At 43.2% G+C, this 26124-nt stretch overlaps 1 protein-coding gene across 1 annotated transcript in view; it reads right to left on the reverse strand.

Moving 5' to 3' along the window:
* The window catches only part of LOC144784430 (BOS complex subunit NOMO1-like), a 318569-nt gene that overhangs the window by 81481 nt on the left and 210964 nt on the right, over positions 1 to 26124 (reverse strand). The window contains exons 25-26 of the mRNA XM_078663178.1: positions 19524 to 19665; positions 13457 to 13540 (exon numbers count right to left, since the gene is read on the reverse strand). Coding sequence (XP_078519304.1) covers positions 13457 to 13540; positions 19524 to 19665 — 226 coding nt within the window. The remainder of the gene's footprint in view (positions 1 to 13456; positions 13541 to 19523; positions 19666 to 26124) is intronic.

Here is a 26124-nt window from a genome sequence, read left to right on the forward strand (position 1 = left end):
TCCAGCGTAGTTTGACCATAAGCCACGAATAACTGGTCTGATTTTCTGAAGTTTTTTGTCCTTTGACGTCCAAAGAATGCAGCGTTCTTTCCGCCGGTGTAGTAGGATTTGGAAAGAAAACTCTTAATTTCACTGGCTCATTTAAATGGAACTGAGAAGGCATTTTGGGTATAAAAGTCAGATTAGTTCGGAGAGTGACATAATCCTGAGAGAAGTGCAGGAAGGGTGCTTTTATAGTGAATGCCTGAATTTCCCCATCTCTTCTGGCAGATGTTAGGGCTAGAAGTAAGGCGCCCTTCCATGTGAGATATTGGAGGTCGGCTTTGTGAATCGGTTCGAATGGGTGCATCATCAGTTGTGAGAGGACCGTATTGAGTTCCCATTCCGGTGAGGAAGGCCTAACCGAAGGATAAGCTCGGAAAAGACCTCTCATGAACTGTTTTATTAAAGATGAAGAACATAGTGAGGGAATGTTAGCTACCTTCCTGAACCTGGGTAGAGCCGCTAGATGGACCTTTATTGAAGAAAAAGAAAGACCAGAGCGAGCCAAATGTAATAGGTAAGGAAGATTTTTTTCTGCAGGAGCTTCAATCGGGTGTAAAGTGTTTGAGATACACCAAGAGCAAAATCGCTTCCATTTAAGACGATAAGTCTTCAATGTCCTTTGGGCTCGTGCCTTCTTCAAGATGTCACGGCAATCCTGAGGAATTTGAAGGTGTTGAAATTCTAAGAAGTCAGGAGCCATGCGTGTAATTTCAGAGATTGAGGATCTGGGTGAAGTATCTTACCCTTGTTGCGTGATAGCAGTGTTGGAGCCGGGAGAAGTCTGATTGGGAGCTCCTGGGATAGTAACATGAGCTCCTGGAACCAATACTGGAGGGGCCACCTGGGGGCAATTAGGATGAGACGGCAGCTCTCCAGCTTCATCTTGCGCAACACTCTTGGAATCAACGGGATCGGAGGAAAGGCGTAAGCACAAATCCCTGACCATCGCATGGACAGGGCATTCCCTCTTGATTCCTGTTGAGGGTATCTGCTGGCGTAATACCGGCATTTCTTGTTCTGCTGTGTTGCAAACAAGTCCAACGTTGGTTTGCCCCATGTCTGGAACACTCTGTTTAATCGAGTGTTGTCTAATTCCCACTCGTGGCAGTCTGATAAGGATCTGCTGAGCTTGTCCGCTAGGGTATTGTGGAGGACCCTGACATGTTCTGCTTTGAGAGTTATGTTGTGAAGTGTTAGCCATTCCCATAACTCCTGAGCTTCTTTTGATAGTGTAGCTGATCATGTTCCTCCTTGCTTGTTCACATAAAACATGCTGGTGGTATTGTCTGTGCGGACCAGGACTGAAGATCCTGCGATTCTGGGAAGGAACGCCTGTAAGGATAGAAAGATGGCTCTCAATTCCAGACTGTTGATGTGACATTGTCTGTATTTCTGACAAGACTTGCCCTGCACTTGTAAATCTTGGAGATGACCTCCCCATGCTTCCATGGACGCATCCGTTGTCAGAACGAAGTCCGGAGGAATTTGCATGAATGTGAGCCCTTGCTTCAGATTGTGCAGTTGCGCCCACCATTGAAGAGCATCCACCATGCGTGGTGTGACTTTGGTGATGTCGTCAAAAGAGCCTGTCACTTGTTCCACCGAAGATGTAGCTCTTCCTGTAGAGGCCGCATTTTCAGACGTGCTAGTGGGATGAGATTTATGGAAACATTCCCCGGAGTGAAGCGAACAGGCGAACAGAAAGTTACTTTCTTTTTGACACTTGAATTGCTAATTTCTGCAGACTGAGTTGTCTTTCTTGAGACAAGAATGCTTTGCATTGCATTGTGTCTAGACGAGCACCCAAGAAAGGCAGGATCCTTTGCGGAAGCAATTGAGATGTGTTTGTGTTCACAGTGAGACCCAGGGATGCAAAGAGATTGCGACACATTGTTATGGCGTTCTGTACCCTGTTCTTTGAAGGACCTTTGATTAGCCAATCATCCAAGTACGGGAAGACATGGATTCCCGAAGAACGTAATGCTGCCGCTACTGGAGCCAGGCACTTTGTGAAAATCCTTGGAGCCGATTTGAGGCCAAATGGGAGCACTTTGAACTGATAGTGGGCGCCAGCCACAGTGAATCGGAGATACTTTCGATGTTTCGGATGGATTGGGATGTGAAAGTATGCGTCTTCCATGTCCAAAGAAGCCATAAAATCTCCCTTGTTCAGGCAGCTTAGAATCTCTGAAAGAGTGACCATCCGAAACCCCGGTTTCTTGAGATACCTGTTGAGATTGCGCAGGTCCCGGATCGGTCGCCATTCCCCTGATTTCTTCTTTATGAGGAAAAAACAGGAATAGAAGCCTGTCCGCCTCTGATGAACTGTAACTCTTTCTATTGCGTTCTTGAGGAACATTGAGTGAATCTCCTTGAACAATAAGTGAAGACAAGGGGGAGGGGGTCCCCTGGGCGGAGTAGTTGGTGGTTTGGTGACAAACTCTAGGGTGTGTCCATGTTGAACGAGGTCTAGCACCCATTGGTCGGAGGTATTCTGTTGCCACTGGTGTAGGAAATAAGATATTTTCGTGCCCACAGGGAGGGAAGGAAATATGGATGGCGCCCGGCTGATCTCACTGCTTTCTGTGAGTATCTCGCCCTTGATTGTTAGAGCGTTTTCGGCCCCCTTGGCGAGAGAAACTAGCCGTACCAGATTGGCGGTATGAGGATTGATAATTCTTCTGGTATTGAGGCTGATATGGTCTGTATTGTTGATAATAACTTCCTCTAGAGGAGTATCCACGCCCTCTAGCGCCTCTAAAAGATCCTCGCTTGTACTGCAGGCAACCCAGAGATCTTGCGGTATTCAGTGTCCGTTTTGATTGCCTGGAGGGCTTCGTCTATATGTTTTTCAAATAAAGACTCGCCATCGTAGGCCATATCCAAAATCTTTAGTTGGACCTCAGGCCGGTAGGTGGTAGCCTTTAGCCAGCCCCGACGCCTGAGAACTGCAGCCCCAGCTAGTTGTCTAAAATTTGTATTCGCAATATCCAAAGCGCAGTCGATAGTTTCTGCAGCTGCACGCTCCCTGTTAGACCTGTCTGACTTTTTGCGTAGTCCCTCCAATTTATTATTTATTTTGTCCCCTTTTTGCCCCTCGTGCCTTTATTTATTTTTGTGTCCACTAGATTTTTATGGTGTTGGCCTGGGGAGATAGGTGCTCTTTTTCCCTCATAAACAGTCACCTCAGCTTAGGTGCCTTTCCTGTCAGGGATTTACTGAGTTTCACAAAATGGTGGCCACCAACTGTCCCCAACTGCCACATCCTAGACTGCCCCATAGGTTAACATTAGGCCTTCCAGAACTTTCTGGACCCTACTGGACCCTGTGTGGTTTGGCTATAAAAGGGCAAGGGTCAGGGAGCCATTTTGTGTAGCACAGGGAGTTGGAGGAGAGAGGCAGTGGTGTGAGGAGGAGGACGCACTGGTAGCAGTTAGTTTGTCCGTGTGATAGAAAACCACTTCAGGGAGACGTTCCCCCTCTGGCCCCTGACCAAACCCTCCCCAACCGCCTTCTTCTTCTGTGAAATTGGCCCGGCTGTGGCGGAAGACCCCCCCCCCCCCCCCCCCCCGCCTTGAGCCCTTGGCCCCTCTTTCCCCCGTTGTCCTAGCTCCTGCTGGGGACCTTCTCCCTACATTCCCCTGGTAAACTTCACCTACCAGCGTTTTGGTGGAAGCGGATTGGAGCGAGGTGTAGCGCTCCCTGTGCCTCCAGGAAGCTGCAGTAGAGAGGCGAGTGACAGCGGAGCTTGTGCGGCATTGAGCACAGGAGGAAGTGAGCGTTCGACTCTGTGCAGTTCCAATAGTGCGGAGGGTGAGGAGAGAGAGCGCAGGCTCAGAAGCGGAGTCAGGGCAGGCGAGCAAGCAAGTGAGGCGGCGCCAAGCGGGAACACTAATCACCCGCGCCTGCGCTGCCTCGCATCCTGACAGTGAGTAGTGCGTCTTGCCCGGGAGCCGGAAACCCCGATTGCTTCAGCCCAGACGCCGCCCCCTGCGAGCCCAGGCGTCTAGGGCGTGCTTCGTGAGCGGAGTAGCAGCGGAGGTTGGAGAGCTGAGGGGAACCGAGTCAGCGCCACCCTCCGCTCCATTATCAAGTAAGGTGGAGGCTTAAGGGAGGAGAACAGCTTGACTGAGGGGATCACACGAGAAGCGGAGGAGGAGTTCTCTTGAGCCCTTTATTGGAATCACCTGACAGAACCCTCCCTCATTACCCGCTATTTCCTGGGGATCTCCGTGTTGAGTCAGGAAGGGCCCGGGAGAGCCGGAGACAAGCCTACGTTTAACAAGCTCAGAGGAAGGCGTTTATGAAAAATCTCCACAGTGCTGGGGGAGTGTCCTGCAATTGCGGAAAGATATAAACTTGAATGCTGAAGTGTGAGATTCTTTTACAGAGGGGGAGGGGAAGAAGAAACGGTGACCTCATTTTATTTACCTATGTGCAACTGATAATTGAGCTATAGAAACATTCCATTTGAAACTTGAAACTGTCATCTTGGGGTTACTGATCTCTTGCGAGGAGGGTGTTGCTCTGTCAAGGGGAGGTAACCTTCCAGGGTTCTAAGACCTGGACATTTCTAATGTGTTAAACTGAAGTGGAGGAAGTGTCAATGTTGTGGACGTTCTGGTGATATAATTAGAGAGCCTCCACTGGGGTGAGAAACCTAACACTGTAGAAGACCAACTTCTTTTGAACTAAATTCTACTGAGGTTATATGTCAACTGGAATCTTCTGACCAATTTGAACAGTATATTGAGATGTAAAATGACTGAAGAGTAGATAAAATATTTTTATAAAACAAGCTCGTATTTTTACACAAACATTGGTGTAGTGTCATTTTTGAGTGACATTGCATTAGATTACTGCTGGGTGGTTTGCAACCTTTACACATATGCCTCTGTTGATATTGCCTTACCCTAGGCCAGGCTACCCTAGGTGACCTGACATATTTAGGTTCCAACACTCCCCTTCCATCAAGATCTTCTGAGCTTCCTGACGTTTATCCTCTGGGATTAGGTCAATCAGACCAGCCATGTCTGACCACATTTGGCGATCATAATGTCCTATGATCGCCAAAGAATTTGCTGCCCCGATTGAGGCGGCAGCCATGGTTGAGAATATTTTACCAATAAGGTCCAGACGACGTCCCTCTTTATCTGGTGGCGTAGTGATGGGAGTGGCTGGTTTTTTTTATCATTGTTGTGCGGCCTGTGAAATGACTGAATCTGGCCGCGGGTGTCCAATAAGGCAGGAAGGGCTACCGAACGGACCACGATATTTTTTATCAATCTGTGGAAGCACGCTAGGCACAGAAGCAGGATTTTTCAGTTCCTTGATGCCCTCCTTCCATATATAGTCTATTATTGGAATGGCCCTGGACACCTTTCTAGTTTCTTCTTTGAAATCGTGAAGAAAGCACTCCGATTGTTCCACTGTTACTGGTAGTTGAAACCTACCCGCAAGCTCGCTGCATAAGATTATGAAACCCACCTATGTCTTCTGGTGGTGAGTCTGAAGGTTGTGGAGTTGGTGGAGACCGCATGGGGAAAACATAAGTATCCCACGAATCCAAAGGAGGATTATCTGGTAATTCGTCCTCTTCTACTTCTTCATCCAAAGAAGTATCCGGAGTTTGAGTAGGCAAAATAGGCTGCTGAGGTTCCGTGACCGGAGACATAGGTGCTGGAATCTCAGGCTGAGGAAAAGGATCCGGAACTGCAGCATGACCTGCTGTGGTGGAAAGCGTGGTCTATAATCTGCTAACATGGCTTGTAAGTCCTGGATGAGGCTCGGTGGCAGATGGCTGGACTCTGAAGCCCGAGACTGCCTCTGGTATCCTGTACGATGAGGAACCACAATGTCCTCTTGATAGTAATGCTCAGTGTACTCGTCATCCTCCTCATCATCATCTTGACACTTAATGTTCAATTCCGAAGGAAGGTGAGCTATCCCAAAAGCTCCTTCGTTATCATCATCATAGTCATCCTCCTCTTCATGAGCATATGTCTCGAGGAGGTGAGATGGCGTAAGCGGTGAAATATAAGAACATTGTTGTCTTTGGAAAGATCTTAGTTGGAAAACCTTTGAGGAAACAGGCATAGATAATGCTTGAATTGCTACTGGAGGCTTTGTAGAAGCAGTGTCCATTGTCGTCGGTGATACGGTAGACAATGGAGACAGTGGAGACTGAGTTGCCGTCAAAGGGCTCTTGATGGTTGTCGTTGTAGCTGGTTTCGCAGACGGAACCATCGTCGACGGACTCGACTTCTTCGTCGACAGGACCGTCGTCGACGGCACCGTAGATGTCTTCATCGACGAGGGAGGCTTCGTCGACAATACCTTAGTTGACGAGTGTTTTGACTTCGACGACGAGGCTGTCGTCGACGGATCGTCGACAATGATTCTCTTCGCCACAATGGAAATCCTAGTTGACTGGATAGGAGAGGTGATAGCTGTAGCAGAAATTGTCGCCGTCGACGAAGGAGCTGAGGAAGTGACAGATGGTCGTCATAGGAAAAGCTGAAGCGACAGAGCAGCTTTTACTCACCGTTTTATGCTTTTTAGAGTACTTGAGAGCTGAAGTTTCAGAGAAAGATGATGGAGATCTGTGAGAAGAACCAGAAGTGGAGTGGGAGGTTTTGATATGTTTTCTCCCCTCACTTGACGAACCATCTTGAGACCTTGCTCGCTTACTGGAGGTCGAAGCTTTGTCATCATCATCAGCAGAAGAAGAAAATTTAAGCCATAAAATGACTCTGGCCTCCCTATTCCTTAAGGTCTTAGAAGGGAAGGTGCGGCAGATCTTACCATTTTTTGCCTTATGCTTTGGGTAGAGGCAATAAATACAGTCCTTATGTTGATCATCAACATGGACTCTTTTCTTGTCGCATGTTCTACAAGGTCTAAACAAGGCCTTCTTGTCAGACATCCTGAAGGAAAGAAAACTGAGTAGAAACTCAGGGAGACTCTCTTCCACACGACGTGCGGTGAAAACCTGAGGAGAACTGGCTCTGCAGAGAGGGTTCTAGAGGGTGCTGCAAGATGATTGGTTGGGACAAAATGTTTGGTCCTTTTGGCATAATGAGGTAGAAAGGCTACTACAGTTTAGGCCTCAGGCCTTTCTCTTAGGCCTACTACTACTATAATTTACCTTTGGCACTGCTTTTTTATATACCGTGGGACAGGGAATGATTCAGGTATGTGAATCTATGAAAGATACCCCAATACTGGATAACTTCTCATTTATTCGTGAAACAATCCCGCTCATCTCATGGCATGACACAAAATAGATGGTTGCAGCGCCTCACTCTCACACCACTTTGGAATTTGTGACCCATGAGATTGTATGAGCGAACCTGAGCCAATTGTTTAATGGACAGTGCCAAGTGAGCTCTAAATCTTAACTCAAATTGGGCACGCGGAGTATAGAAGTGAGAGACAGCTTGACTGAGGAGTCCGGTTCGAATCCCGGCGGCACAGGGAAACCTGTGTTTCTCAGCAAATTACTTAATCGCTGAGTATACAAGGAAGAGACCGCTTGACTGAGGAGCCAGGTTTAAATCCCGGGGGCGCAGAGCAGCCTGTCATTCTCAGCAAATTGCTCTCGTGATTCATCATGCCTATGCTGCAAGAACAGAGCGTTACTTGTGTACTTGTATCAATCATGTTACTAGCGGAAGGAGCAGGGCGGGGTAAATAATAATGAGCCATTCACATTGAGCAGCCCAGAAGAGGGCGGAGTCCCAAAAGGAGTTGCAGATGGTAAATAGCACCGGGTAATGGCCTTAGTCCGTCTTTTAGTTTTACTTCCGTGGGTTTTGCCTGTTTTCTCTTTCAATGCTCCCCATCCCCCTCCCTTGTAAGTCGCAACTTTAGACTACACGTCTCACGTGTCTTCGCAGTACAACGCTGGTGTGCCATGCGTGTGCTGCTTGAGTATAGTGTGTGGCCCGTACCATGAGAACAAAGTGTAGGACGAGGAAGGTCAGTGGGCAGGGGGTCAGAGGGGACAGCCATAAGAACAGCAAAGAGAGACCCCCGGGGGAGGGCAGAGAGGAAACGTTGGGACTAAGTAGGAGATGAGAGCTGAGAAGACATAGTGACTAAAAAGGGTGGAAAAAGGTAAGGAAAAAACGGGATTCAGGAATCATTAGATGGGCAAAGAAGATAACAACAAGGCACTGACAGAGCTTTAGGAGTGCTTAGGGACGGACTGTCAGTGGACTGGCAAAGAGTAGGGGCAGAAAGCCACAAGGCGGGATTGTGGACGGTAAAGAAAACCAAGAAAAGACAGCGAGAAATAAACAGACTTGCACTGTATGTTGAGCACCTTTGCGACACAAAGAAGGCTGCAGTGACTGAATCTGAGACACGCAGAAGACCAAAGAGAGAGTGGATGCACACGTGAGCATGAAAGAGACCAACACCTGCAAGGGAGTTGGACAAATTAAAGTAGTGTAGAAGAGGGACTGGCTGAAAGGTGGTCTGAGGGAGTGCTGTAGGGCAACAGCTGAGCTATTAAAAAAAGACAAATTGCTAAATATTTTTTTACGAGGGAAATTGAAGAGACTTCTATAAGAGGCAGTTGGAAATAGAAAATGCCCTATAAGCTTCTCGGACACCAGACGTGCTCTGTGGTGGGGGAGGGAAAAAGTGAGGAATGCAGTGTAGCGGCAAAAGTGGAGAGTTTGGCTTTATGACCTAAGCTTAGAAGCAGACCCAGCCACCCTCTCCCTTCAAAGGGATGCGCCCGAGTGTCCTCTGCCTGGTTTATACAGGGAGAGGCAACGCCCCCAATTCTAGATTTGGCAGAGGACAGAATTCGACCCCTTTTTTAGGGAGGGGCCAATCCTCACAGAGGGGACGCAGTCGGAACACCCGGAGGGGATGGTACAAGAACCAAAACACCCCGGGGTTCCGCCAAACGAGGAACAACTATTACGAATGGTAGAGCCGATCACCTCAGACAACTATGCCATAATGCCAGACCATAGTAACATGAACTTAGAAGTTGTACCGATATTCAATTTATCATCACACAAACTGAGCAGTAAAGAAATTAATGTACTGAGTTATGGTCTGTCTTTTGTACCAACACATAGGAATGATCATTTTACCACCTATGTTGAGATGTATAAACTCTTTAGATTAATAAGCCTCAGACATTTCTTCAATAAAGTACCTCTTCCAGACTCTAAATCAGTTACGGGATTACATTGTTTGTCAACGTTTTTTCCTTCTACTAATCTGATATCGAAAGAAATATTAACGTTTGAAAATGTGGTGCTGACAGAATTCGAACAATTGTTTAATGAGAGGAAATTCATAAAGTTCAACTTCTCTAAAGATGAACATGAGACTTTAAGAACCCTTGCGAGCCGGGATGAGTTGGTGATTAAACCGGCAGACAAGGGCGGAAGTATCATAATACAGGATGAAACGGACTATGATCAGGAAGCTCTAAGACAACTACACAATCCCGCTCACTATAAAAAACTACCTAAAGATCCCACGGATAGGATTAGATCAGAAATTTTGATTCTCACTAAACAGGGTCTTGAGGGCTTATGGTTGAGCCAAAAAGAATTTGACTACCTAAATAAAAAAGATTTCTCAATTCCTGCTTTTTATACACTTCCAAAAGTGCATAAAAACGATACAAAACCACCGGGAAGACCCATAGTTGCGGGTTGCCAATCAATCCTGCAACCATTAGCTGCATATGTGGACTTTTTTTTATAAAATCTGATGTGACACTTACAAAGTCTTACACTAGGGATAGTACTAGTGTGATCAACCGTCTAGAGGGAATAGAGTATGATCATGTAACCAATGTCCTAGTTACTATGGACATAGAAAGTTTATACAGTAATATTCCCCAAGGAGAAGCTCTTGAGGTAATCAGAGATGTACTAGAAAAAAGACCAGGCCCTCACCAGGTTCCAACTGACTTCATCATTAATTGTGCAAAGATTGCACTAGAAGATAATTATTTTATCTTCAATGGCGACTTTTACGTGCAACTAAAGGGAGTCGCTATGGGGGCATTTTTCGCCCCGGACATAGCCAATCTCTTTGTAGCAGCATTTGAGGACAAAGTTATTTACAACAATAATCCCTTTGTCAAGTGTATAAAAGAATACTTACGCTATATTGATGATGTCTGTCCGATTTGGGAAGGTACTATCATGCAATTACAAGAGTTTCATGAATGGCTCAATAGACAGGAATGTAACCTTACATTTATTAAGCGCACAGCTACCCGGAGGTTTCCCGGCGCTAGAGCAAACTGAACGGTGAAAGAGGGGAGGATATATTGACTGGTTAAACGGTCAATGAAACGCGCCTGGTATTACGACAGGCAAGCACTACTAGAACCTAAGAGCACTGGAGATGTGGTTAACAACCCAATTACATGTGTCACTACGTTCGGGTCTGAATCTAATTCAATCAAAAAGATAGTGACCAAGAACTGGCACTTGATACATAAAGTAGAACCACAACTTGCAGTACCTCGGTTTGCTTTTAAAAGAGCGCGCAACCTGAGGGACTATCTAGTTAAGGCATATAAGGAGCCCATAGAAAATTCGATCCAAAGCATGTGGGGTATGCCCCCTGTAATGGGGCACCATCCTTGTGGCTCAAGTAGTGCTTGCCAGACAACGCTAACAATAAAAAACTGTTGTATTAATGGGAAACATTGGACGTTAAGACAACATACTAATTGTTTGACTAAAAACGTCATCTACTGTATAGAATGCCCCTGTTCCCTCTACTACATAGGCAAAACCACTCAAGAAATAAAGAAGCGTATCACACAACATCAGTCTAGGATACGCTGCCAAGTAAAAACAGCACCATTAGTTGAACATTATTTGGCTAAAAAACATTCTCCACAGGATATGAAGTGGTTTGTTCTTGAAACAGTTAAAAGCTCTAGGCGAAGGCGTGATGTGGACCGTCTGCTCACCCAAAAAGAAAACAGATGGATATGGTAAGCCAAAACTGTGGAAAATGGGCTTAATGCATTTGTGGAATGGCAGACGCTGGCTACTCTTAGATAATCTGTAGGTACCCGCACATAGGTATGTGTTTTGGACTATGATGACTTAAGTCTGTTATTACTTTTCTGTGTTCTGGTTAATTCTACCACTTTGTTATGATCCGGTTAATTCGAGCATTCTATGGTAGATTTTTCATCAGTTTGTTCCTTTAATAAAGTGTAGTTCTAGATTGATCAGCCCACCCTCTGGGCACTTCAGATAACTCCTTTGCGACTTAATATTGGCCACGGAGGTTGCATCTGAATAACCTGCCTGACCCGCACCCTTCGGTGTATGGTGAGTCAGGCAGTAGCTTTGAGACAAGATGGCCGTCACGCTAAACGCTAAACTCGGGAGAAAGGCCATAGAGTGTGAACGAGACGCTAACCTTTACTCGACTGTTTGAAGCGAGTGGTGGACCGCGTCGGAGTTTCGTTTCTCTGACAGTAAGTTGATTTTAGTTTATTTGAGTGTAGAATTCAGATGGAAAGAGCGTTTTAGGCCCTACTCTTGTGGCGAGTGCGAACTAAGATACTGGTGCTATTCTTTTATGTTATGCAGATTCCACGGTGGTTAATTAACTTTTCCTGAAGATACAGATTGAGATTCCCCTTCCGGGTTGTTAATAAGGATACAGGAGGTAAGGAGAAGGATCGATGGGTGTATTCTAGCCTTAGGTGACTAGGGGTTAGTAGTTACACTAAGCATTGGTACCCTTGCTTTTGCAGGACGACAAAAAGTGTTACACTGTGGATACATTTGTAAGTATTGTATATAAAAGGTGACTTGATTCATTTGGAGTGGCTAATTTGGGAATTCGTCGTGGTGTTTGCACTTGCTGCATTATTATCATATATAACGGGCACTTGGTTCATTGTACAGCTTTTTAGTAGTATATTTGTATATAGACCCTATTTATAGATTTTTAGTATTTGGGCACCCTTTTCGGTGTGGGCAGACGGTACACATCAAATATATAGGAGATTATTGATTATGTGATATGTTGTTTTGACTGTAGATTCATGGTGCAACGGTTGTCCTGATGATGGTCTCTGTGAATTACTATGTATGAGACCGAAACATCGACGAATTGACACTCTTTTTGCGAAAAACATCATCAGGCTATGTACTTGGAATATGTATATAGTTGTGAATAATGTACATATGGCATAAATTGTATATATTGTCCATATGATCTGCAAAAGTGTCAGTCTTTACTGTTGATATATAGTAAACTAAAGCAGCAGTTCTTTGTGTTAGTTGCCGTATATGAATTGTCATATGGATGTTCACCTATGCTGATCAAATAGGATATATAATTTTCTGTATATATCTTATGCCATTATATATAAATAATACACAGATGAATTTACAATCTCCTGTTGTCTGAATTATGTTCATTGCTTCTGACAGTTATATAAATTGCTAAATAATTTGAAATAAGTCCTACAGGAACTCTTTGTTTTTTGCTATTGATGATACCCAGTTCCGTGGGAATATTGGGTTGCCCTCTTTGTATATGTATATGGTTTATGGCGCATTGTAACATCTCCAGATAGCCCCTTTCATGTTCCCCGCTCGGGTTCCCTTGTGATCTCGGAGGTGCCGCGGACGAAGTCAACTGTAAAACAAGGCTTAATAAGATGAAAAAGGCAGATGGCGGGTGCGCGTGTTCACGCGCACATGCATGCAAGCTTTAGGCCAGGGGTAGCACTTTGAAAAGCCCCTTACTATAAGTCGAGCAAGCAGCGCATGCGCTGCTCTAGGCTCGACCTAAGAACAGAGCTCTGAAATCACTAAAAGGTGAAATGTAGTGCTTTATAGAAGCTCAAAACATGTAAACAAATGCTGGACACAAAGGAAAGTTACTGTTTGAAATTAATAGTTGCGCAGACTCTTGATTCTTTTACGGAATTTAGGTGGTGACATATATATTTTTTATGTTTTTAACTTAATGAGAGATTCTACTTGGGACGCTAGAGGCGAGTTATGGACAGGAATTCTTTAAAAGACATTATTAAAATACAAACACAAATTACTCTGAGGTCCCTGCACATGGAATCACAAAGGCACAACTAGTGGTAGGGTACCATACAAATACGAGCTATGTCTCTCATGTTATTTCCAACACAACTGTAGGTGTCCCTGCTGCCCAAGTTGCACTGAAGTTTTGCGTTTATAATTCTAGTCTGTGACTAAAGAATCGAGAAAGATGCAAGGGTTAAGTGCATATAAAAAAAAATGGACTTTAGTAAAATATGTCAGTTGTCAAGCTGGAATGGTTGCAATACATTTGCTTAGTGCCTTCCTAATGTATGAATAACAGTTTACCCTGTGCCGGGCACAATATCAAACTGTAGAAATTAAAGTACCTCAATTGGTCGATACTGAGGCAGAGCTCTTTCGATGTGGTCATTGCCTTCCGCCTTTAGTTGGATATGGTAAACACAGCCAGGCTACATATAAAAAAAATAACAAGGTTCATAGGTAAACACATTATTCTTCTATAGTTTACACATAGCTTAACATAATCACAACGAAAAAAGACTGACCAAGATACTTCTAACACAAAACGTTTTCATACCAGACTGGATAGCCAGACGTCAGAATTTTCACACAAAAAACACAATGACATTTTTAAACACTTGTGGCAATTTTTCTCTCACTGTGGAATTCAAATATTAACCCACTGTTTGAGGTATAATTCAACAAATGGGCCCAAAACAGTTAAAAAAAATGGTCAGGACTACTAGAACCTAATGTTCTCCACCAAAGGAAACAAATTACAAATCCTTTGTTCCCTTGCAGGTGACATATTTTCAGAGTACTGAAAACTGGAGGCAGGGTGTTAACTCATGAGTGATGCAAATTGCATTTACTAATATGGAGAGCTACTAAACAGGGGCTTATTTGCAGTTTGGGTAAATGATTTCCAACAGTCATTGCAACACTTTTATCATTCGTAGATGTAATCATAGAAAATCCAACAGTGTTCCTTGTCAAGGTGGCAGAAATATCACAGGGAATGTGGCTGTAGTCACCATCGGAGAAGCCACTTCGGTGAAGAAGAAATTTGTGGAAAACCCACCAATCTTTCATTGCCGGTAGGATGTATTTTGGCAAATTTGGACACTGGAAAAGGATCGCCTAACTCCGGCCACAGTCCCAGTGCCAATGTAGCCAGTTTCCATAACATGCTATATGGACTTTATTATTATGATAAGGGCACTGAACTTACCATTACCCAAAAGATAGCCACCCTATGCAACGGAGACTTGCAGGACGTTTTTTCTCCCCCACATAGTGGCAGATCTGCCACTACTGACGGAGTGACTGTTGCACATGGTTTTTGCAGTTATCACCCCACCTTTGCGTGGTGGCTGATGGAGCTGAGGAAGTGGCACCAACAGAGAAAACACAATCTCTCACTCTAAAAATCAGGTGGTATGATGTGGTGTACTCTGACAGTACATCTTTGGTTTTTGGACGTTTTCGGTTACCCGACTCCTCCAAAGTCCTAATAGATGATTGGTCAAGGTTTGCGAGGAAGAGGAATCAATGTGCAATCAAAAAGTGTTTCTCCATTCACAGAGAGGTTGCAGCTAACATTTGTGATGAATTTCGAAACAACAGTGCACAAGGGGAATGTGCAATTCATTTTCTGAAAGAGCTTGAGATTCTTAAAACTTTTCAATCTTGCAATACACATTTCCTTAGGTACTGAGGCTCCCAAACCAAGACATTCATTTACACTACTCAAGGGCATTTAAACCTGTTGGAGAAGTGACTCTAGAAGTCGTTCTGTGTCCATCCCATCTGCAAGAGCCTCTGCCTGGGTGGAAATTACAGCATTGTTTGTGCACTGTTGGCACTTAAAAGCTGAAATGTGGAGAATGGTTTGGTCTCCACAGACGAGGGACCTTCATGCAATCATTTCTGCATTACATTTCGACCCATTATCTCAAATCATTACTACTACTGCCTTATTTAAGCTTACTTTACCTTGAGGTATATAAGCACTGGCTGACCTAAATCCATCAAAGTAATCAGAACCGATGAGCCTTAAGTTTCATTCAAACAATAGAAAATATCGACCAGCAGGAAGTTGGAGTGGACATTGATTATAGGCTTTAATCCCCTTTAGTAAGGAAAGTCTTTCACATTTTGATTTAAGACATCACACAGCAGTGGTCTAGAAAGTGGCCCAAGTAACGATCAGTGGCTAAATTTAATTCAAGCTTTCCATTCATCACATTTTTGTATTTCTAATAGACACCTAAATGTGACAGTTACACCCACATGAGGCCCGTGTTCACAGTTCCAGTGGACTGACGCCACACCTCATTAATGAGGAATAAGAGGCTGACATTTTCCGGGGTTGCTTGGGTCCTGTCTAGAGGAAACTTGGCCTGGAAATCCTGGTTGACCTGTTCCTATTGGAACAGGGCCAACACTGGTTTGAGTGGTTAAATGGCCAAAACACAATGGACTGGAATGCTGGTCAAGTATTTACCAATGGCTAGGATTATTCTATTCTGGGAAAATTCAATCCATCACTTCAGTAATCTCCAAGCATTTCAAAACAAGGCACAATATTGTAAATTGAATGACTTTTCTTCCTGGGGACCAATGAAGGTCTTGTTTAGCTAGTACGATACAAACATGTTCATAGAAGTCCATTGTCTGTCTGTTTCTGGCACTATTGTTACTCAACTAGAAGTAAACATCAGCATCGAACAAAATATTGGAAGATTGGACATGAAAGATTTTACTTAACAGCCAGAGTAAACATCATTGTGTATGAAGTTGGTCTTAACATTGATAATGTCAGTTTCAATGCTGTTATAAATGTTGCTGGTATTGATGTTTCTGTTGAGAGGGTATGGCATGGCATCAAGTCAGCACTGGAGAGGAGTGCTTCAACATTTAAGGGAAGAGCACTCTAGAATTCAATCTCAGATAGCAGAAAGGACAACATTGCTAGAAGGAAAAGGGTAAACACTTTAGTGTAAAACTGGAATTAGGGTACTCATATATCCTATATGTGAGATGGCTTGGTATCTGGAGCTAACTATTCTTTATATGAGTGTTTTCCAGGGCCTGAGAAGGTCTTTTTTGTACTGTGTGACTCATACTTGGATTCAGGGTAAACTATTGTTCACATTCTTTCCCGCAACGATTCTGAAACAGTGGCCCTACTAGATCTGATGGAAGGAGCCGACCTTAGGCAATTAGTGGTGGGACCTACTCACTGTGCTGGCCATAGGTTGGAGAGTTTATTTTCTAACCATCCGTTAGTGATGTTCTAGGGAACGTGGCCAGTTCCTTGGTCCGACCACAAGATTGAGTTTAGTATTGTGGTTAGGAAGATTACTAGCACAGAGTCTGGCCCCAAAAAAATAATGATCAGCAGAGCCTGGAATAAGCTGGAAGGGAAAGAACTGGAGGAACTCCTAATGACATCCAAAAAGGAACTTCCTCTTGATGTGGAGGAAGTGGCGCTACCTTATACGAATTGGCCGGAGCAAGCAAGTGTGACCCTGGTGCCAGTTAGGAGAGGCAGTAGGCAGAGGGTGGTTCCATCTGCTCCCTGGTTCTCAGAGGACCTCAGACTGGCAAAACAAGGGTGTAAAAAGCTAGAGCGGGAATGGCGTAAAGGCTACAGGGAAACGAATAACCAGAACGTAAAAAATAGTCTTCTTGAATATAAAAAGTTGATTGTACAAGCGAGAGCATTTTACTAATTGTATTAATCAGGCCAGTAATTGCTCAAAAGAACTCTTTAGAACACTCTCTAGTCTTGCTTCTCCCAAAGTGGAAGGGCCACTGCCTAGTCAAGAACTGTGTGAGGCTCTTAGCTACATTTTTCATGACCAAAGTTGAGACTGTCTTTAATGCATTTTCTGGCTTAAAGTTGAGGTGTCCTTTAATACATAATCAGAATTCTGTATGGGACGAGCACAGGGAAGACACTCTAGAGGAGTTTTCAACCGTAAGCATGGAAGAGACTAAAAAGATGCTCTGTGGTTTAAAATCAGGGTCACCAGATGACCCGTGTCCAGCAACGGTAGCCAAACTGGCACCTGTGCCCATCACAACAGCTTTGACAACGATTTTTAACAACATGTTCGCATCTGGACACTTTCCGGCATGTTGGAAACAAGCATCCATCCTTCCTTTGCTAAAAAAAATCAAATTTAGATACAATGGATCCCAATAGTTACCGGCCCATCTCCAGGCTCCCTCTTCCAGCGAAACTAATTGAAAGGATGATTAACCAGCAACTCAGTATGTTTTTGGAGACAACTCACGCCCTGGACCCGTCTCAACATGGGTTCAGAGTGGGGCATAGCACTGAGTCTGCCCTAATAAAGGCAACTGAGGAAATCAGGGAAGTATTGGCATCAGGGGGCAGAGCTGCTCTGGTCCTTTTGGACCTGTCCGCAGCCTTCGATACAGTGCATCATGATATTTTGATGCACCGGTTGAAGGACTGTGGGGTCCAGGGAAAAGCAGGGGACCTCTTGAATGCGTTCCTGAGGAACAGAGAACATAGGGTGGCAATGGGAGAGTACGTATCAAAACCTTTTGTTCTCCCATGTGGAGTCCCCCAGGGCTCCTCCCTAAGCCCCACTTTGTTCAATGTATACGTCACATCCCAGGATCATTAAGTCCTTCGGCTTTAATCTGACCTCCTACGCAGACAACACCCAGATTGTGGTGTCAGTGCTGCCAGGGAGAGAAGTGGGAGTGGCCTTACGGTTTCAGGAATGTATGTTGGCTGTGGGTGGGTGGATGGGCGAAAATTGCCTGAAACTAAACACAGCCAAAACCGAAGTCATTGTATTTGGTGTAAGCAACGATTTCTGGAGCCCGCAATGGTGGCCAGAAGAGATGGGTGCACCCCCCCTTCCGGTGGAAAAGGCAAAGAACCTAGGGGTTCTTATAGATGACCAACTGACATTTAGGCCCCAGGTCAGTGCCTCAACATTCTTTTTTCTTCTGAAACTGCTGAGGAAGATACTCCCATTCCTTAAGATCGTCGAGACAGCGATTAGTCGTGGTTCCGCGTACCAAGAAAGCACGCTGGGGGGGTGGGGGGGGCTTAGGAGCTTTGTGCTGGGGGCTGCAAAGGCCTGGAATACCCTGCCCTTTGCCTTGAGAAACACACCTGATCTCATGGCCTTTAGGAAAGGTATCAAGACCTGGTTGTTTACCCAGTAATCCCGTTCGGTGCACCCCCCTCTGGAGTATTTCAGTTAGCGCCAGGACACCTTCGGGTAACAGTGCGCTCTATAAATGCCAAAATAAATAAATAAATAAATAAATCATCACATAGGACCACTACTGGTAAATGCTGTGGTATGAGATAGCATGATTTGGGTACAAACAATTGGCACATATCAAAGTCACCGCTGTCATTTTCCATTGGCCACAATGCACACAAACCTGACACATTTATCTACTTCTGTCCTTCAGTTCCATGAGGAAATCTTTTTGTTTTCATCAGGAGTGATTAATACAGCAGACCTAATCTGGTGGGCTCTTTCACTTCACTGGAATTCAAGAATCTTCTAAGATGGTGCCTTGGGGGAAGAGTTTACAGTTTCCCATTGATTCGAGAAAGGACTTCTCTAATGGGCAGATAACTTGGTTGGGCTTTCAAGAAGAATTCAAGTGCGACTCAGACAACTGGCAATTTACACTTTGGAAAACATGTATCTATAAATATGAATGTTCTACGCCTTATTTGAGAATATTTGAAAGAACAAGGAGATGACCATACAGAACTATGACACCATATGAAGTTAACTCTACAAATAAAATCCAGTATTAAAGGAAGGAAAACAAACCAAGTAAGCTTGTGAATACCTTCAGAAGAGTTTAGATGCAAAGGTGTTCGACAATTTATTAAAACCCCCAACATGAATATAACATATTGGACTCTGAAACCTTTGAGATATATTCAATTAAGACAAGCCCTGATGAGCCATATAAAAACTTTATTAACTGAACCATCTCAGTTGGAGGTAGGGTACTGAATGAACCCTTCAATAAAAAAGCTGTCTCATTGATCTATACAAAAATAATTCTGCAGAAATTAAAAGTGGGCTGGGAGGCAGACATGGGGGCCCTTGAGGAGGAAGTGTGATAAGAGGTGCCGAGTGTCCAACGAGAAGTGGAGCTCATGCCGGGCTTTAGACTTGTGCCACTACACCTTCAGTATTGGCTAGAGACGCTGTATATTGCCTGACCTGTGTTACGAATGTCGCTGGTGGTGAAATTTGGTTTTATATGTTGAGGAAACACCAATAAAACTATTGGGGAAAAAATGATGCAATAATAAAAGATATTGCCAGGGTAAACTCCTATACAACATGAATTTGTAAAGCAAAATCAGCACATAGTACAAATCACACAGATGATTACGTTACTCACCAGCAATCCACGCAGTCTGAATTTACCCTCTTCATCTGTGATGGTATCTTCTCCATACATGCTGCAATCCACTTGACCCACTGCTTCCACTGAAATACCTTGTTCTGGTTCGCCATTTAAGGATGAAACAGTACCGTAGCAACTGAAAGAGGTTTTGTAGATAGAAAATAATATTTCTATTAAAACCACCCCAAAACTTTCCTATTACCGAAGTAAGTGAGCAACATCCAGGTTGAATACTGTATCTGAGTAAACCACAAAGATTTGGATTAAACAGTAAGTGCATAACATGTTGGCTTACAATTCTCAGCTAAACGACATTTCAAAATAATTTCTGTTTCACCAGAAATGGATCCTCTTTTGTCCTTTAATTATAGATATTAATCAAATCAAATCGAAGCATAGAATATTTATTAAGCGCGCATTCCACTCGAAAGTCTCATGGCGCTGGAGGATGACTCTGAGATAAACTTGATTTGGTGCATTAGATGTCAAACAGCCATGTCTTTAAGTTCTTACCAAAACAGGTGTGGTCACTGGCGGTGCGAAGAGATAAGGGAAGTTTGTTCCAAAGGGACGGAGCAAGAAACGAGAAAGATTTCCCTCCACAAGTGGTGGTAAGAATTCTGGGAGATGAGAGGAGTGCTTGGTTGCAGGATCTCAAGGTTCTACCTGGTTGATACCAGTAACTTTTTTGCCCAAAAATCAGGACATTTTACGTACATATTCTTATGCGTCAAGCAAAGAATCTTAAAGCGTACACGTTTTCTTACAGGCAACCAGTGATAAGCTTCAAAGCAGGTGCCAATGGAGATCTTGGTGGGAGATTAAGTACCAGCCTTGCAGCTGTGTTCTGCAGGACCTGCATCCTTGAGAGAAGGTTTTCATTGGTAGAAGCTAGCAGGGCATTCCCATAGTCCATACGACTGATAATTAGTCCCTGGCCTCAGTCGGAATCCACTTTAAAACCTTGCGCAGGCTACGCATCACACCAAAGCAGGAGCCAACTGTCTTATTAACATGGTCTTTCATTGACAGTTTATTGTCCATTTGAAAGTCCAGATTACGCACCGACTGAGTTGGAATGGAACAAGGGCCAAGGCTTGAAGGCCACCAATCGGGAGACCAATGCTCATGAGCCTTGCAACAGAGCATTATCTTGGTTTTTCCTCCATTCAACTGTAAGTGGTTGGTGCACATCCACGTATCAATTTGGGACATGCAATCTTTAAACCGGGACTTTGTTTCCGATGGGTCTGGACCAAGTGTGACCAGGATCTGAGTGTCGTCAGCATACGACACAACATCAAAACCATATGATCTAATCACTTTGGCCAGAGGGGTCACATAAAGATTAAAGAGTGTGGGACCCAAGATAAGAGTCCTGTGGTACTCCCATCCTAACTTATCTACTACAGGAGCTGGTATTTCCTACCTGTACTATCGTAGTTTGATCAGTTAGATAATTTTTGAGCCACTGTAAAGCCTTACCTCTGACATAATTCTCCCAAAACCGATGTTCAAGAATGCTATGGGAGATAGGGTCAAACGCTGCAGATAAGTCTAGCAGAACGAGGATAGATGTGGAAGCCTGATATTATCAGATACCTCCAGCAAAGCTATTTCGGTACTGTGAGCTGCCCTAAAGCCAGATTGAGAGGGGCCAAGCAATCCATAGCTCTCAAGATGGAACACAAGCTGTTTGTTAGAAGTTTCGGGTCTTCAGTAGATTTTTTTTATATACGTCTAACTCTGGCAGTTTTCCATATTTTGGGAAATTCTGATTCCGACAGTGATTTGTTGAATAGATCAGTGACGCTGTCCAAGAGGGCTGGAGCTACAGTAGGAAAACATTTTGGTGGCAAAGGGTCTGTAGGCGCACCAGATTTAACTTTTATGAATGCTTTAATCACTTCATCTGAGCCACATTGAGTAAATTCTTCCAAAATGTGAGGGGGGTCAAAAATAGTTACAGAACGATTTCCCATATAATTATTAAAAATCTTGTACAGGGAAAGAATTATGGATGGCCATGATCTTATCATCAAAGAATTTTGAAAGAGAGTCTACCCAGTCCTGAGAGGTAGAAGGTTGTGTCTGAACAGGCGGGGTAGAGAATTCCTTCAAAATTTGATAGAGCTCCTTGTTTGAATTTGCTGCCCTCTCAATACGGCGGAGGAGAAATAATTTTCTTATTTGTCTTATGTTTTCCATATACTTATAGTGAACATCTTTATATGATTTACGATCGATTGGTTCTTTAGTTTTCCTCCATTTTCACTCCGCAGACCTGCAGGAGAGCTTCACTACCTTTAGTTGTTCAGTAAACCATGGAGCGGCTCGGGCTTTAATTGTAACTCTGGTGAGAGGAGCAATTTTATCCAAAGCATTTGTTATCGTTTTATCTAAATAGATGGCACATTGATCAATGTTATCAGTTGTGTTGGATAAAGCAGACCTGAAGGTAGTAGTAAATAGAGATAAGGTGACTTTACGCCAACATCGTCTCCAAACCACTTCCCTACAGGGGCCCGCATTGGTAGTACGATCTAGAATCGTGAATTTTAATAAGAAATGATCCGTCCACAATAGTGGTAGTGGAGACTCAACCTTAACCACTGTAGAATTTGTTAACAAGAGGACAAGCGTATGACCCGCAATATCTGTAGGCCCATTTACCAATTGGGCTAGTTCCAAGGTGCTGAGACTTGTGATTAACTGATCCGTGTCAGGGTCATGTAATAATTCTGCATGATAGTTAAAATCACCTAGCAGAAGGAAAGAGTCGGAGGCTAATACATATGGAGCAATAAGCTCCAATAACTTATATGGAAAGTCATTTTTGGGACCTAGAGGTCTGTACACTAATGCTCCTCTACATGTTCCTCCCAACAGACCTTCCATCTTAAAGATACATAATTCCATTATGTTTGTGCTTATGGACTCTAGTGAGCTGATATTTACTTCTGGAGTTGTGGCTATGAGTAGGCCACTTCTCCAATTCTTTTCCCTGTCCACTCTTATTATGTTATATTGTGGAGGAAACGCAATGGCCACATCTGAAGAGGCATGCTCATGTAACCAGGTTTCCGTTATAAAACAGATATCTGGTGATTCAGAGTCAATAAGACTCCATACTTCAACAGCATGTTTAGGGATGGAGCATGCATTAAACTATAATGCTTTTTAGTGGTTTGGAGGTTTTGATATGAGCAGATGTACAAGAAGCTTGAGTTTCACAGGGGAGAACTGGTAAATTAGGACCGGCAGCCGTATACACCCCACTAGTTGTACCAGCTTCAAGTCCGGCTAACTCTTTAGATAATAAAGGGTTGAGGTCTTTCAGCTCCCAACTAGATCATTTAAGCAGAGACATATTGATAACAACTGTTTAAGAGAGGCTTTTCAAGAAGGATCCTGGCAAACCTTTTTCTTTCTTAGGATCAACCCACCAAGATGTGATCACTATACCACACAATGTTGCAAAGTCTATATAAAAAGGTCATATCCCACTAGCCACTAATAAAATCCCTTTGCACAAAAAAGAGGAGGCATGGCCAATACGAGGTTTCATGAGAACCATTTTTTTCATTTTGCAGCACACTCCTATCTCTCTCAACACTTTTTCTAAACAAATGTAATTTATTATTGTAATTTATACTTCAAAAAGCTCTTCACATTTAGCTTATTTATTGTACACTCAACTTTTACATATCAACATATTGTTCATAAATTATTTTGTAAGTTATCCCACACAGTCCATGGCAAATATAAGAAACTCCAATACTAGCAACAAGGCCACCGCAGAAAGTTAGAGACAAATGCTTACCATATCATGAACCACTGAAAAGCAAGCATTGTAATATACTAATAAACAAGATATTCACTCATTAACTGCCAACCAAGAGTACACCTACTAACTCAGGAACCTATATTTGCTTTTCCTTATCAAACGGAAAGCATGGAACACAGTGGTCAGATGCCAATTGAGTTACACAAACCATTCTGGACTTGTGGGCTGGTGGAAACACAATGATATTTTTATTGTGAGGTATGTCGGGAATGCAGGGCAGTACCATATTTAGTTTTTTAAATCAATAAGTCAGGGACCCAAAGGTTTCCAAGCAGCTAAATGCTGGAGTTGCTACCAATGCTGTATAGTCTTGAATCCACCTCATGCCTCCATCTTCCACCACCATGCACTTCCTGTGTCTTTATCCCATTGATGCAGGTTAATTTACAACTCTGCATTCTTTATTTGTCACTGTACTCCTATCTTTCTATTCCGCCTCCTTTATACATTTTTTGGCATTCGCTCTTGCACTGGAGCAAAGTATGATGCAAAAGAAATCCCGGACCTCAAAAATAAGTGCTGGTGCCCGTCACCTGTATTCAGCAGCACAATTTAAGAATTGATGCAGAGCCCTATATGCTACCTACCTTGAGCTAAGTGGTCTGAGGACATGGAGAGGGACGTGATATAGACAAGGAAAAGTGAAGAGTGCACAGTTTAAACGTGCACAATTTAACTACTTACATTGCAACACTCTGAGACATGGTATAGTTCACATAATCTATGGATCCCTCTCCAACACTTACGGAAGCCATCTTTGCCGCTCAAACTCATCAGCTTAAGAGCCTGGACCCTTACACTAAAATGGGTTCACGTTATTCAGAAACTATCATATTTTGCTTTGTATTGTACTGTAATTGCAACTACTAAACCTTTAAGTAAATATGTTTTCTGTTCTTTTTGAGTAATTATTGCATGGTATTGCCTTGTAAACTGTATGAGAGTTGTTAGCCTACATCACGATCCAAGAGGCACCCTTAACTGCTTGACCTCACTACACCTTGGAGTAAATACCCAAATAGAGGTTTTGCCATGTAATTGAGCCTTACAGCTGTACTCAGCCAGTGGGGATGAGCGATATCATGTAAATATTGTGACAAGTGTTACCAAGTACAGATAAGCCACCCAGGCACCGGAGAACTGACCTGCACCCCATAGTTGCAATTGCTTTACCAATGGTTGACACTAAAAGGCAAATTGGATTGGTGTTCCTATAGCTTTGTGTTTCTAAAAAGGAATATTGTCTTTCATCTTTAAAAACATTATTCCGGTCCCATTTATACGCTTCAGTTCTCGAGTGATAAATATCCTGTGCAAATTAATCTTATCTAGTGAGTGGTTTTCAGAAAGGAAATGTTTCTTAGAAGAGTTGTGTCTCATAAAGCGTCCCTACGAAATAAAATCTTATTCCAACAAAAGTGTGTTACACATGTCATTTCTAGGTCTGTAAAAACTGGTGGAAAGAAATGCAGTCATATATGTACTTAGGTTTAAGCTGTATTGGGGTTCTCACCTTAACCTGTCACGCTGACAATGTACACCCTTTTCAAACTGTTGGAAATTGTATTTTGATATTAAACAGCATAATATTTAAAATGTAAATAAAGCCATTTTGCCGGTTACTTCACTCACTGTTAATGTTGTTCATCTGTTCTACAAGACTTGTACCTCACACTCGATTTGTAGATACATACTAGATAATAGCATACTCTTATTTTCTATAAACTCTTGCAAATGGCAAGTTGTCAGTGTAATTTGTTGTGCAGAGGCACAAGGACCTGTGTTATACAGAGTCACCGTTGTGGAGTACACTTGCTTGTTAAGGTTTCTATGAATGCAGAACAGGTAAGTGAACGCAGGCACTAGTGGGTTAACGGTTAGCAACTATGGTAAAAGTTCATTACTATTTACTCTTTATGGAGAAGTGACAGTCTTGAATTGACCTTGGCTTAATCTGAGCAACTACCAAAGCCTTGGTGCTTGTTTTACTTGAGCGTTTCTTAATAATTGTACATGTACTGCATCCTTGATAATGTTTAAGGGCAAATCATAATTAGGTCTGTCTTTGTACACTTCTTTATGGCGCAGTTAGTATTGTTGTTGAAAAGATTACCTAATCTCGCATTGTTGTTGTAGACGATGATGCACATCCTGGCATAGTGGTAAGTTTGTATGCAAAAAACAAAAAAAGAAGTAAGAAATCAAAGTTTTCTTTAGGCTACTTCTGTTGGTGTTTTAAGTTCTCTCCTCTTAAAGCATATCTGATTTTTTTTTATAGGGCAGCGGTACTTTACGGGCATCAAGTGCCTTTTTTACCTCTATCCACAGAAAAGTAAGGGTTGAAACTCAGCGGCCATCCTCGTACTTTCTATAAAAGATTTTATCCCAGCCCCCTAATATACCGCTGTAAAATTGTTGTCCTTAGATTTTCATTTTTGATTTGTATTTTTGGATCATTAGAGAAGTAATTCGGTTTGGGTGGACATTGCTGATCAGGGCCGAATTTTCCTGGATGACATTTTTAAAAATGGCTGATGTGTTGCAGGGGATGATGTAATATTTCAGGAACCATGAGACCTAGTTACTTCATTTTGGTTTCAAAACATAGGTTTCGAGGGTCAAGTAGGCTTACAGAGACAGAAAATAACTCCTCAGAGCAACCTTCCTGCCATTTTTCAAAATGGCTGCTATATAATGATGTGTTTTAGCAATCATATTGGTCATTTATTTTAATATTATTTTTGTTTC

Source organism: Lissotriton helveticus, chromosome 10 (genome assembly GCF_964261635.1).
Source record: "Lissotriton helveticus chromosome 10, aLisHel1.1, whole genome shotgun sequence".
Classification (NCBI taxonomy): domain Eukaryota; kingdom Metazoa; phylum Chordata; class Amphibia; order Caudata; family Salamandridae; genus Lissotriton; species Lissotriton helveticus.